A 14,256-nucleotide genomic window follows, 5' to 3' on the forward strand; every position below is an offset into this window, starting at 1 on the left:
GGCGACATGAGAAAACTTAGAGCTTTTAATGTGACAGAAACGCCACTCGATAACTTCCGGAGCCGAAACCAATCCCCAAAAGTGTTTGAAAACAGCTTCGGCCCCCGCCCCCAGCCCGACTCGGAGAGCAGGTGTGGGACGCATGCGCCTGGCACACCGGCTGACCTCCTCGTGGCCACCACAGCATCGACCTTCTTCCCGATAGCCCTCAGGGTTGAGAAGGAAGGGACAGAGTTGTCGCGAGATCTTCGACAGCGGAAGCAGTAGGCACGTGACTCTCCTAGGCGGCCTTCGCCTTCCCCCTCCCCCTTTTCCAAAACCCGGCCCCCTCACCCTTCGCCCACCCCAGAGCCACGAGAATGGACCGTTTGGGTTCCGGAATTTCCTTGGATCCAACCGCTGGTACCCGGCGGGCGAGAGCCAGAGAAGTCGGTGCTTGGCGGCGAAGGCAGGGGGCGGTGAAGGTGGGGGGGTGGAATCCTCTTCCTTCACCTAGGAGGGAGGCGGGGCGGAGAGGGGCGCGAGGGGAGCGGGGTGGGGGAGGGAGGAAGTCACGTGGGGGCGCGCGGCCTGCGCTGCGTGCTCGCGGCGCCTCATCCGTCGCTCCGCCCCCTCCCCTCCCGGTTGGGCGGGGGGTTGGGGGGAGGGGCGTCAAGATGGCGGCGGGGAGGTAGGCAGAGCCGGACGCCGCTGCTGCTGCCGCCACCGCCGCCTCCGCTCTAGTCGCCACTGATTCTTCAAGCTCTCACCACCCGGGAGAAGCTGTCCTGGCCTCGGATCTCGGGGGGAAAGTAAGTCCTTGGGTTTTTCTCCTTTCCCACTCTCCCTCCCGGACAGCCTCCCACTCCCACCCTCCTCGGGGGGCCGTGAGGGGCCGGGCTGGGGGGAGGGCAGCCACCTCACCCCGGCTTGGGACCTTTTTCACCCCTCATCGCGCCCGTCGGCTGCGCGCTCCGGGGCCCTCGGGGGCTTGGTCCCGGCGGCGGCTCCCTGCTCTCCCTCCGCCCGTCAGCGCCGGGCCCTGCGGTCGCCCGGCGTGAGGCTCTCGGCCTCGGGAACCCCGCTGTCTCGGGCCAGGTGCACCCCTACGGACCGGGGAGGCAGGGTCTGCGGACGCAGGATCCAGCTCCATGTGGGTCGTGGTCCTGTGCTGCTCCCGCACGACCCTGGGGCTGCGAGGTCCCGGACTCGCAGCGGAACTGAGGTTCGGGATCCTTCATAAGTCCTCTCTTTCGAGCATTGCTCCCGCTTTAGGGGGAATGAGGGAGGCGACAGGGTCCTCCTTAATTTGTACCCCACATCTGCGGGTTTCTGATTACCCCGTTCTTGAGACGGTGGGGAAGGTGCGTGGGACACGTGGGGGCTACCTTCACGCCTCACCCAGTCGGTGATTAGGTTAATTTTGCCCAGAGCATGCGAGCTTTCCTCCCAGACCCTAAGGATATATACGGAGGGGAAGATATTGAAAGAATTGCTTAGTTTGACAGCGTTTGGCTTAACGAGCATGTTAAGTTCCCCAAAGCAGTGTATCCCGGTGGTTTTCTAGAAAGTGGTTTGGGGTCGGTTTAACCGCTGAGGAGATTTGGATGTTCCTGAACCCTGGTGATTGTTTCTTTCCTGACCCTGGCATCCAGCTCCTCCCCTTTCCACCCTGGCTTTGTGCTTCTGTTTGGTTAATGTTTGCGGACCGCTAACTTGATCCTCGCACAGAGAAGCTCTTTTTATGTGTGTGCTCCGTTTACTGTGGGAGGCTTTTGTTTTGGGGAGTCGCTGGTTGAGAAACATGGGAAAAGAACGCGCGAGAAAATGAGAGTTAAATAAAGCAACGTTTTTATCCATTGAATTGCGCAGCCAATGGTAACCGCACCCGGAAGTTTGTACTGAACACGTGTTGATGAGGGACGTTAAACCCTGGTCGCCTTTGACCTTCGAAAGTTGATTATTAGCAGTTTATGTTGAGTTAAATGTTCCGTGTTCTTTAGACAAGCAGAATTAGAGATGGAGTAGGGCTTCTGAAGAGTCGGTCCGGAGAGGCCAGAAAGCTGTCAAAACCGAAGTGCTCTAGAGTGAATAAACTTAACGCTTGCAGACCTTCTAACTAGCTAATCGTGCAGAGGGATTCTGTTTTCCACGTTATTTACAGCAGTCAGAATTGGTTTTCATAATCAGTGGGGAAACCCATCGTAATTGCACAAAAGGTAGTTTGTACAGAATTTCTGGGATGAAATGCTGGATTTGCTACTGCGGCCTTGAGTGAGACATTACTTTTACAAGCAAAAACATTTTGTTTTCATCTTTAAAGAAGTTCCACAATTTCCTTTACCGGAGAAGACGTCTTTACTTTTTACTTTTCTGCTTTTTATCTCCCAGTCTAACTTTATTCCATGCAGTTTCCCCCAAAATTTCAGATAAAATTTTTGCGGTAGTTGCTGGATAAGTGTTAAAAGAGACTAACCTAGTGGCTAATGATTCATTCTTTCATTGAATGCTGTTGTGTTTCAGGCAATTTTACATGTTTTGGGAGTTTTCTGAAATTAGCATTTAAAAATTTGTAGTATGGAGATTCGTTTCATGCTTCTTAAAATGATTCATCTCAAAGACTTTACAGATGTTTTGGTGTTTCATAGTCTCTAAATTGAGCTTTGATTTGAGACTTGCTGTCTGTGAACCATGAGAGCATTCAGGTCTGGTCTGTCCCAGTAACTTGACTTTCCATGAGTCTCTGTGGGTTCCCTGGCTTTCCCTGACTAGAGCTGGTGTAAAGACACTTTCTGAGAGGAGTAGCTTTCACATTAAATAGTCAAGCCTATGCAACCCTGGAGTTTTTACTATTGTCTTTGTTTCTTATCCCGATTGATAAAGCCACTTTGATGTGGATTGAACTTCTCAAGTATTAAGGACAACCTTGGGATACCATGGAAATTTTCTGTAGATGGAAAGGATAGGCTCTTAAAGGTCAGGGGCTGTCTTTATTTTATTAATAAGATGTAATACAGAACTCAGCAAATTACTTCCTTATTTCTTGGGAAGCAGTATATAAAATAGAACAGTACTTTTCAAATGTTTTTACTGAGTCCCACAGGAAGTAATGTGTCTTACATTGTGACCTCTAGTATACGCACACACATTAAACTGAAAAATTTCATGGAGAATTGTTTAATTTCTACATGCTCTGCATTGATTTTCTGTTCTGTACTGTAATATTTAAAAATGCTAGTCATGATACACTGAATTGACTTGACAACCCACTGTGTTATGGGCAGCAATTTGAAAAACACTGTACAGTTTTAAGGGTACAGGATGTTGGAGAAGGTTGGTGTCAGACCTGGGTTTGAAATTCTTCATGACTTACTTGTTTACCTTGTTATGCTTCATGCTAAACCTCAGTTTCTCATCTGTGACATGGGGACAATGGGTAGCATTTACTCTTGGGTTAAAAGAGATAAAACCAACTTTAAGTAATAAGAATTTTTAAGTAAGAAGACTTTAAGAATTTTTACCACCTGAATTTGGTTTGATGATCAAGAAAGTTTCTCATACCCCCCCACCCATATACCCATTTTTTTCTTGAGCTTCTTTTCTAAAGGATATTGGAAACAAGTATATAATCTAAACATCCTTTTGTGAATCCATTCTTCCTATGGGTTTTGCAGTGAAAGTGCACAGTGTGTGTTTGTGTTTGTGTGTCTGTGTGGTTTGGGGGGGGCATACTTCACTCAGCAATTGCTCCCTTTAGTGGTAGGTGTTGAAAAATACAGATTATATCCTTTTGGTTAAGGAAATTCTTTTATTTTTCTTCCTTATAACTACTTGCTCTCCTGATGTTCTCAAAGAACCTTCACACAGTAGACACTTAATACATCTTTATTGATGGATTATATCAGCTAAATTCTGAGTGGATCCTGGCATCATTATCTTCCTTCAAATTTTTAAACCTTCATTCATCACATCTGTGCTACATAATAGCAAAGTTGAAGCTGGGTCTTGAGTCAGACTTGCTTAACACTATTAATGAGAAAAAATCCTTTTTATTCAAGCCAAGATGCTTTCTAAATGATAATATTTACACATCTAAAGATGTCTACCAGTTTCCTCTAGACAAGCTAAACTGATTAATTGGACAAACTGAATGTGTAAAATTTTTAGGTAAAAAGGAAACTAGTATTTTTGGAACTAATTTGGAAGTTAATTATTGAATGGATTGCCAGCAAATAAAGTCTCTCATCTGAGAAATAGTGTTACATCAGTGATACAGAAGAAAACATCTTTTTGTATATAATACTAATGTTTATCAATACGTTAGTAATAGCTAGTAGGTAACATTTACTTCGGGTAGTATCACATTTAATCAACACCACAATCCTATAAGGTAGGTTTTACTTTTATTCCCATTTTAAGGAAACTGAATCATAGAGGTTATTACTTGACCATATTGCACTATTGGTGGGTGATGTAGCCAATATTTGAATCCAAGTATTCTGCCTGACTTCCTAGTGGAGTGCTACCCCATGCAGAGCTACCACTTGTATCTGCTTAGAGCTATAAAGATCTGCTTTAGGTCTCAACAAGGGGAACCTTGTCTCTGTTGATGTGTTTCAGTGTTGGTATTCTCAGTGGGAACTGTAACCTTTCATACTTCTGGTTGGCTGTTGTTTCTCATATTCTCTCCCTGCTGAAGATATCTATTAGTTTCTCTCTACTAGTGTCCTTGTTTCTTATTTATCCTAGAAGCCTTCATAGGTGTGTACTATCTGGAAATACGTGCTATTTTCAAATGTATTTATGATAAAATGTTGACCCTTTTTGTCCATTGTTTGAGATAGAGTCACTCTTTGGCTAGTAACTTTTGTGTTTCTTAGATTGTTATTTGTTAAATGTCACCTGAGGTTTAGGAGCTCCTTTGTAGACATACTGTAACACAGTTCTCTTTCACCTAACAGTGTTTAGCATTTTTATTTTACTTTGTGGGTTCAAAGTAAAAATGTGTGTGTGTGTGGTGTCCCCAGGAATAAATCTTGCTTATTTGTAAAGTGAGGAGAGGGAGATTGGCTAATATAATTTTTAAGGCCTCTCTTAGCCTGAACACTGAAATTCTGTAAGTCTGTAATAGTTTTAGAATAGGAATATGATTAAATATTAAGGGTTTGCCTAAAGGAGCTGGAGAATGGAATAGGTGTTCCGTCTCTATTATACTTTTCCCCTTCTCTCTCCCAAAAAGGACAAGTAGAGAATTTGGGTCCAGTTGGTTAAGGGAGATGTAAGATTAAAACCTCTTTCTTTAATACCTTATAAAAGACAATATCTTTTTGTTTTTTTTACAGGACAGTGTTTTCTAGTATTTTTAGGTCTCAAAGATCCTATGAATTTTCTATGGGTCAACAATAATGTTACTTATAACTGCCCATCTTGTATGAACATCACAGATGTAAGAACATCCTTTGATGATGATGGTTTTTGTTCTTTAATGCTCATTGTTAAGAAGATATGTCTTAGAAAGCTCTTGTGAATTCAAGAATACTTTTCAGTGAATTTGCATTTCCCTCATTAATAGTGTTTTGTACTTTTGCATACAGCAGAAAGGGGTTGGTGTCCATTTGGATTAATAGCACTTGGCCTCCAGGTGCTTTGGGGTCTTTGTGAGTCACTGGTTTAAGACAGTGTACTTTTATGTCACGTGTAAATAAGCTTCCAGTATTTACTTTAGAAAGATGAGTTTGTAGTCTCTGGTGTTCTTGAATCTGGATCCATATTTTTGTAGGAATAAGTGGGCCAAGATTCCCTGTTACCACAAGTCATTGGTTTTAATGAAGTTTTGGGGGGAATGAAAGTGTTTTTGAAAGCATTAGTTTATGTCTTTATTGGAAAAATTGATCAACTTAACTTTAAATCCATTTTAGGTTAGGTACATTTTTCCTCTTTCTCTCCTCTGTTATCTAATTCCTTCATATAATTTCCATTGTGTTGTCTAATATTTTATCCCTTCTCCTCCCATTGTAGTCTTGGTCTGACCTTTTTAAAAAAAATTTACAAATACTCTATACCCACAAAGCAAAACTCAATCTAGCTTTTATTCTAAATTGAAGTCCTGAACCCTCATAAATTACCAACATCAACTTCTTGATCAACTTGTTGGGAAGAGAGAATGATGCATGGGCTTTGGGAGTTTGAATTATCTAGATTCCAGTCTTCTATCATTCTGTCTCACTGTGCATTACTTAATTGTTTCTCCTTTCCATCTTGTGAGTTTCTTGGGATTAGAAGGTATTTCTCTTTTATCTTTGCCTGGCACAAAGCAACTTCATAAATATTGAATAAATGGGTCTGGTAGAAAATTTGTATTTTATAGTTTATTTAAAAAGAAAGTTTGTATTTAACAGCTAATTGTGTCACTTTAAGTTTTACATGTTAATATTTGGTTTTTAAATATTTTATTTTAAAGATGGTGGAGCCAGGGCAAGATTTACTGCTTGCTGCTTTGAGTGAAAGTGGAATTAGTCCAAATGACCTCTTTGATATTGACGGTGGAGATGCAGGGCTTGCAACTCCAACACCTACCCCTCCAGTTCAACAGGTAAGAGTTTTCCAAAGCCTCTGTATAAAATAGTAGTTTTTTCCCTTAATTTGTAATTTCCACATTCACAATGAATTTTCAGCTTCTTCCCCCTCCCAAATAAAAAATAAAATTCATTTAGAGATATGTATTTGTTAAGCCTTAATTTACATATGCATTTTATGTTGTGTATTAGTCTTCATTCATAAGGTATAAAAATATTTGTGATGAAAATTGAGATATTTTCGATTTTAATATTACTGTGTATGTAAAAGTAAGGTACATACTGTTTCAAGTTCTTCTGGGATGATAGTTAATCTTAATAGTTGTCTTTACATGATAGGAACATTCTCCTGTAGTTTCACTGTTTGTATTGTCTGAAAGCAAAAACAAAATTCTGATGTTAGTGTAGCTTTTTGTGCTTGTTAATGATCATTATTTTATACCTGGCATCAATGACTTTATATTCAGTTTGAATGTAAAGATTGGCTTTTTTTGTTTTAACAAAATGAAATGCAACTCTCATTCTTAAAACAGAATTCACTGTTGTTCCTTATTTCTTTCTCTCCAGTCAATGCCTCTTAGTGCATTAGAACTAGGTTTGGAGTCTGACGCAGCAGTTCCAGTTAAACCAGAACCAGAGACGGTACCTACTCCAGCATTATTAAATGTTAGGGTAAGAATTATTAGGATTAGGTATTACTCCTAAAATTGTTTAGCACTGTACTAAGAAAGTAACCTTTTAATGTGAAAAGTTTTATCTCACTGGTTCTGCTTTTTGCTCCTTCTTTCTCAATTTCCTACCTTCATCTCCAACTTTGTGAAATGTTTCTTTCACTCTTATGGTAGTTATATTGATCAAAAGATAATTCGAACAAAAACAGAACATGTTTTAGTTTATTTGTGGCAACGGATAGAAAATTCATGAATTAAAGATGAAATACATATTATCGCATTACAGTTTTCATTTTTACTTGTTCCTTTCAACTTTTCTCTGTTGATGTAAATAATTTGTATATGATCATAATCATGCTTTAAATATAGTTTCTCTGGCCTTACCTTAAATATAGCAATTATTAGCTTTACCTAGTGCTATAAAATTATTGGGCAAACTAGCTAAAATTTGATAATATGTATTAAATTATTGAGAGTTTCATTTTAACGTGATTACTAATAAAGATTGTTGTTGAGTCATTGAGAAATAAAAAATTTGAGGAGGAAAGGAAGTAGAAGGAGACCTAAGTTTATGAAAGTATCTCAGTTGTACCTGTACTCACAAAGATTTTGTGATTCTCAAGTCTTGGTATCCTTTCCTTTGCATTTTTGTCAGCTTCTTCCCCCTCCCAAATAAAAAACAAAATTCTCTGTAACTGTCTTGGGTTCAGATGTAGCACGCACCTTAGTACTAACATTTGTAGTTTACCTGGCTGGATCATTCACACAGCATGAGGAATTTAAAACTCTGCTTGATGGTTGTTTTTTTTTTCCTTTTTAAGTTCTGTACATCAGCATAGTCTTGTATGATAGCAAATAAAGCATTGTAACAGGAATCATAGAATGTTAGAAATGGAAAATGGTCCTCAGAAAGCCCAAGCCTGCAGTGGTTGGGTGATTTGCCACGGGTTGTCTATCTAGTTTGGGCAGTGCTGGGATTGGGAGCTTTCTGTTCCTTGTCCTTCTATTATAGAGGGTCACCACACATCACAGTTTGCTCGAGACAGTCCATTTATGCTTGCTGTCTCTGGCAGTTATTTAAAATGTCACACTACTACTATACTTCTTTTCCTTAAAGTGGTGTTTTTACTTGGTAGTTTGTATCTAATCATATTTGATTAAAAATGAAGTACCAATAGTTAACCAAGAATAAAAGTCAATTTTAGATTTTGAAATGGCCTACCATATTTATAGATACATTCTGCGCATTAGAGAATGAAGCATTTCTCACTGACATAATGTGTTTTCTTTTCCAGCAGCAACCTCCATCTACTACAACTTTTGTGTTGAATCAAATAAATCAGCTTCCAACCTTGGGATCTACAATTGTAATGACTAAAACACCACCTGTCACAACTAATAGGCAAACCATCACTTTAACAAAGTTTATTCAGACTACTGCAAACACACGCCCTTCAGTCTCGGCACCGGCAGTAAGAAATGCCATGACCTCTGCACCTGCAAAAGACCAGGTTCAGCTGAAAGATCTGCTCAAAAATAATAGTCTTAATGAACTCATGAAACTGAAGCCACCTGCTAATATTGTTCAGCCAGTTGCAACAGCAGCTAGTAAGTCAGTTTTCAATAGTATCAGCTGTCTGCCCTTGAGTAAGATATGTTAAAGTATATTTTTAAGGCTTTGCCTGGATCTTAAAATAAGAACCGGGTAATAAAAATATTATCTGCATTATTCTGTATACTTATAATATTAACACAATTCAAGGGAACAAAAATTTAGAGGTTTCGGGTCTAGAGCATTTAGCTTTGAAGTGAAGCGTAGTATTATCAAGTGGCTGCAGTAGCAACTGTGATCTTTCGGTTTTATATAATATGAATAGCCAGTTAACATTTTTCTTAATGCTTTAAATCATTGTGCCTCAAACTTAATGTGCCTATGAATCACCTGGGGGATTTTGTTCAAAAGTAGAGTCTGATTCAGTAGGCCTAGAGTGAGACCCAAGATTCTGCATTTCTCACAAGGTCTCAGCAGATGCTGATTCTGGTGGTCCTTGGACCACACATTGGATAGCAGGCTTTAAATTGAGATGTTGCTATTTTAACTATGATTTTGATAGTTTTATGATTTTACCTGTTGTTAACATAATTGCTTGTGGATGGTTGTCATTTTAGTAAATTCTCTTTTCAAGTATATAGACTTTATAAAAAATATACACTATATTTTCTTTGAGGAGTGAGTACCCATAATACTTTTTTTGTAATAGCTTTATTGAAATGTAGTTTACATACCATAGAATTCCCCCTACCATAAGAGGAATTCAGGGGATTTTTAATTTAGCATATTCAGTGTTGTACAGTCACTACTATCTAATCCATAATATTTTAAATATAGATTTAATGGAAAAAAGTCTCAACAGTGATTTGACCACATCTTTTTAGGAATTCATTTATGCTTAAAGAATGTTGAGTTTTTAGTTAGTTTTTCTTCACTAGAGTTGCTTTTTTTTGTTGTTGCTCATTCAACAAATATTTACTGAATGCCTGCTACGTGCCAAGCACTGTTGTAGGTCCTGAGGGCCGTGACTGGGAAGAAACCTGTTGAAATCTCTGATCTCATGGAGCTTGTATTCTAGTGGAGAGACATAGTAAATAAAATAAATACGTGAATTTTATGGCATGACAGGTAGGGATAAGTGCTATGGAGAGAAATGAGAAATGGTATATGGGGCAGGAAGAGGTTACAATTTTAAATGGAGTGGTCACAGGATGCTTCAGTATTCACATGTACTAAGGTAGTTCTAAGGGATAAAATAGAATTATTCGATTTTTTTTTTCTTTTAACTTTGCTGTTTCACATTATAGTTTTAGCTTCAGAAAATGAAAACTGTGCACTCTTAAGTGGGATGTTCTTTGCCTCCCTCCTCTACTGAATTGAAGAGTATTTAAATCCTTGTTATATGTAACAAGACCATGGTGGGCACTGTTGGAGATACCAACTCCATCTTCAGTTGTATCCTGACTTGACCGCTGTTTTATTTTTCTATTTCTAGAAATGAGTGTTTTGGGGTTTTTTGTTTTGTTTTGTTTTTGTTTTTCCCTTTAGGAGTTGGAAGGGGAGTAGTTTTCTTTGGGATTGGTTGTGTTTTGGGATAAAATGAAGGTAATGGGAATGAGCTGTAAGGCATATTTCTGATGGTTTATACTAGTTCATATATAGCATCCTACCACATTCTTGGGATGAGGTGATTGATGTTGAATAGACAATTTCTACTTTCCAAAAAGCTTCTTTTTTTATCGCATTATGGGGAGTAAGTTTTAATACTTCATATAGAATAGTATGTAATTTTGTGGCAGAACTGGCTGCCTTGAAGTTGTAGTGTACTTGTTTATGAAGTTGAGTTTTGAGGGCTAAGAGCATTTGAAAGGAATGGGCAAGAAGTGTTTGTAGTATGAAGTAGCACTAAATGTCTCCTGTGACAGAAGCAATTAAAATTTTCACATAATCTAATCTTTGTGTTTGGCTCCATAACTGTTGTACCCTTTTTGGCTGTAGTTTTACTCTCAAGGTCATTTTCCTGAATTAACTACAACCTGGCAATCAATTGCCAGTTGGTAAATCATTTTAGCTGTCTTAGGACTGATTTCTGTTTTTTAATGCTAACATTTTCTGCCATGGAGAGCAGAGCTGTGGGCCTGACCTAGCTGACATTCAGGAAAGCATCTGGGCTGACTCCCAGGGGACTTGTGGGTGATCAGCAGTTTGGGAAGCTGCTTTTCATGAGGCTCTTTGGATTTAATGAGGAGAAAATGTGCCGCTTTTATATGAGTAACTTGCTGAGCGTCCCACTCCTCAAATCAGTGTGAACTTACCATAATTCAAAGGACAGAATGCATGCCCTTGGTGAGGATAGAGTTTAGGGAGCAAAACAGCAAACAGGAGCTAATAGAGTGATAAGTCCAGTCTGGTAGTATTTCCCAGTCCAGTGTTGTAATTGTTAAAAGCAGAGAGGCTGCAAATCAGAGCCATCCTCGTATGCAAGCCTGGGGAACTCTGTGAAGCTAGACCAGGGCTGAAAAAGAAACATGGCAAGTGAATGCTGAATATAAGTGAAATTTGCATTTTAGGAGAGGGTCACCTTTACCAAAAGGAAAGGACATTAAATTAAAACTATGAAATAGTGAAGAGCAAGGTTTCACAGCTTTAATCCTGTGTGGTTATTTCCTCTTTTGGGTTTCTCTTTTGGTTCTTGTCTCTCACCTGAGTTCTAATCTTTTAACTCTATCTGTGAGCTATTCACTTGGCTCTCCTACAGTTATATTAAACAAATCATGCTCCCAAATAATTTGATCATCTCTGTATCAGTTTCCTTATATTGTTTAATACCTTTCTCCTAGTTATTTAAAGCCCTAAATAACAGGCCTCCCAATTATTCCCCATCTTCTGGTAGAATAGATAACATGCTAATCAGACATCTTGGTATTAACTCTCTTCTGTAAGGGCAGTGATTTTCACACTTACTGTAACCTCAGCAATCTTGGGTGCTTCAGGGATTCTTGAAGGATGTAGGCACTCATCTACAGGGCTTCTGGACTTCCCTGCTCTGTTTTAGTCAAGCATTCTGCTTTGATTTTTTTTCTTCCAATTCAGTTTTATTGAGATATATTCACAAAGCATACAGTCAGCCACAGTGTACAGTCAATTGTTCACAGTACCATCATATAGTTGTGCATTGATGACCACAGTCAGCCCTTGAGCACATTCATTACTCCAAAAATAAATAAATAAATACAAATAAGAATAAAAATACAAGTAAAGAAGAATACCCCAAACATGCCATCCCCCTGTTATTCATTTAATTTTTCTTCCCATTTTTCTACTCATCTGTCCATACACTGGATAAATGGAGCGTGAGCCAGGAGGTTTTTGCAATCACACAGTCATACTATGTAATATACGTAGTTATATAATCGTCTTCAAGAATCAAGGCTACTGAGTTGTAGTTGGTTTCAGGTATTTCCCTCTAGCTGTTCTAATATGCTAATAACTGAAAAGGTAAATCTTTATAACACATAAGAATACACTCCAGAATGACCTCTGGACTCCATTTGACATCTCTCAGCCACTGAAACTTTGTTTCATTTCTCTTCCCCCTTTTGGTCAAGAAGACTTTTTCACATCCCATGATGCCGGGTCCAGGCTCATCCCCGGGAGTCATGTCCCACGTTGCCAGTGAGATTTACACCCCTGGGAGTCAGGTCCCACATAGGGGGGAGGGCAGTGAGTTTGCCTGCTGAATGGGTTTATCTGCTTTGATTTTGATATTTAGATTCTAGGGGTCCATTGCTATATTATAAAAAAGTTTGAAAAGCACTGGTGTAGAAGGGCAGGGTTCATTGTTTGGATCTTTATTCTAAGGAAAGGAGAAAAATAAGTACTGATTTTTCTTTTCTTCTGGTAATAATTATTTTGCCTTAAAAGTTTATCCATTGAGTAGAAAAATAGGGGAAGGAAACAAACAGACAAAGGTACCCAGTGTTCTTTTTTACTTCAATTGCTCTTTTTCACTCTAATTATTATTCTTGTTATTTTTGTGTGTGTGCTAATGAAGGTGTCAGGGATTGATTTGGGTGATGAATGTACAACTATGTAATGGTACTGTAAACAATCGAAAGTACGATTTGTTTTGTATGACTGCGTGGTATGTGAATATATCTCAATAAAATGATGATTTAAAAAAAAAAAGTTTATCCATTACCACAGATCAGGTTGGATTGAGTTTCTCTTATTGATAACACTATAGATTTTTTTTTTTTAGGGAAACAAGTGAAGTATCTCAAAGTAATGCTGGCTGTTGGTATTTGTATAAAAATAAAGTAGTTCTTTTTAGTGTGTCTTTCAGTAAATAGTTTTAGAATTTCTTATGCATCCATTTCCTTTTAAAGTTAATTCTTACCTCTGTAAAGGCACATAGCTTTGAATGTTTTAATCCTTAAATTTGATTTAAGAGAGTGATAGGCAGATTGATATTCTTTGGTTTGTGAAGTGGTAAACTTTATTGAATTTTTATTTTTTAAGCTGGGGGAAAAGAACTTAAGATTTTCTTCTAAAATGTAAATTTCTCCCCCAGCTGACGTAAGCAATGGTACAGTAAAGAAAGATTCTTCTAATAAAGAAGTAGCAAGAATATGGATAAATGACATGAAAATGAGAAGTTTTTCCCCAACCATGGTAAGTTTCAAATAGCTGTATCTATATTTTTGTATGGTATGAACATGCACTTGACTAAACATGCTCTAAAACAGCCCTCAGGAAACTTTTTGGGTGGGGATGGAGGAGGGGGACTCCTCAGCTCCATAAACAAATGGGTAAGCATTAAATCTTGAGGTAGAACTAGCATTCCTGATAGAGTGCTATTAAACATAGTAGTAACATCTTTTTTTTGGAACACTCCCCTCATCAGAAAGAGAAGATAATGTGTAACCAAAAATATTTGATAACAACGAAGTTCATCTTAGGGTTGAACTTGAATGTATAGCTAGTTATGAGCTGTGAGATTGTATCATGGTCTAGTTATGAGTACTTACATGACAGTCTTTTTTCTTACATTTTAGAAATGTAGGCATTGGGTCAATTGACTTTTTTAAATTGATTTTTTTTTTTTTTATTAGAGAAGTTGTAGGTTTTGGGAAAAATCATTCAGAAAACACAGAGTTCCCTTATACCTCCCCCACACATGAGTTTCCCCCATTATTAGCACTTTGCATTAGTGTCGTACCTTTGTTGGGTCAGTTGATTTTATGTATTTATTTAATAACTTTTCTGTGTATAAAATTGTCTCTCTGTAGTGGATTTTTACAGGAAGTGTAGTGCACAGTTTTCCTTTCATTGAACATAAATTTTGACAATCATGTGGGTTAAGTAGTAATATAAAGTATGTGAAAAGGATGATCCCACAAGGGCTTTGAGTTTGGAGGAAGGTGAGACCTCCATGGACTTAAATGGCCTGGGAAGGTGATTTTCTAGAGGAGGTGTA

The 14,256-nt window shown here is 38.8% G+C and overlaps 1 protein-coding gene across 4 annotated transcripts in view; it reads left to right on the forward strand.

Moving 5' to 3' along the window:
• Positions 1-552: 552 nt before the first annotated feature.
• Positions 553-14,256, forward strand: part of SBNO1 (strawberry notch homolog 1) — a 52,793-nt gene continuing 39,089 nt past the window's right edge. Inside the window, exons 1-5 of one of the 4 annotated variants that reach the window (XM_037816759.1) lie at positions 553-791; positions 6,440-6,571; positions 7,122-7,226; positions 8,521-8,833; positions 13,351-13,451. In XM_037816759.1, coding sequence (XP_037672687.1) covers positions 6,440-6,571; positions 7,122-7,226; positions 8,521-8,833; positions 13,351-13,451 — 651 coding nt within the window. In that variant the 5' untranslated portion in view covers positions 553-791. Of the gene's footprint in view, positions 792-816; positions 1,205-6,439; positions 6,572-7,121; positions 7,227-8,520; positions 8,834-13,350; positions 13,452-14,256 lie in introns of those variants that run through there. The other 3 variants (XM_037816762.1, XM_037816763.1, XM_037816760.1) reach the window with 3 other exon arrangements.

Source organism: Choloepus didactylus, chromosome 23 (assembly GCF_015220235.1).
Source record: "Choloepus didactylus isolate mChoDid1 chromosome 23, mChoDid1.pri, whole genome shotgun sequence".
Lineage (NCBI taxonomy): Eukaryota > Metazoa > Chordata > Mammalia > Pilosa > Megalonychidae > Choloepus > Choloepus didactylus.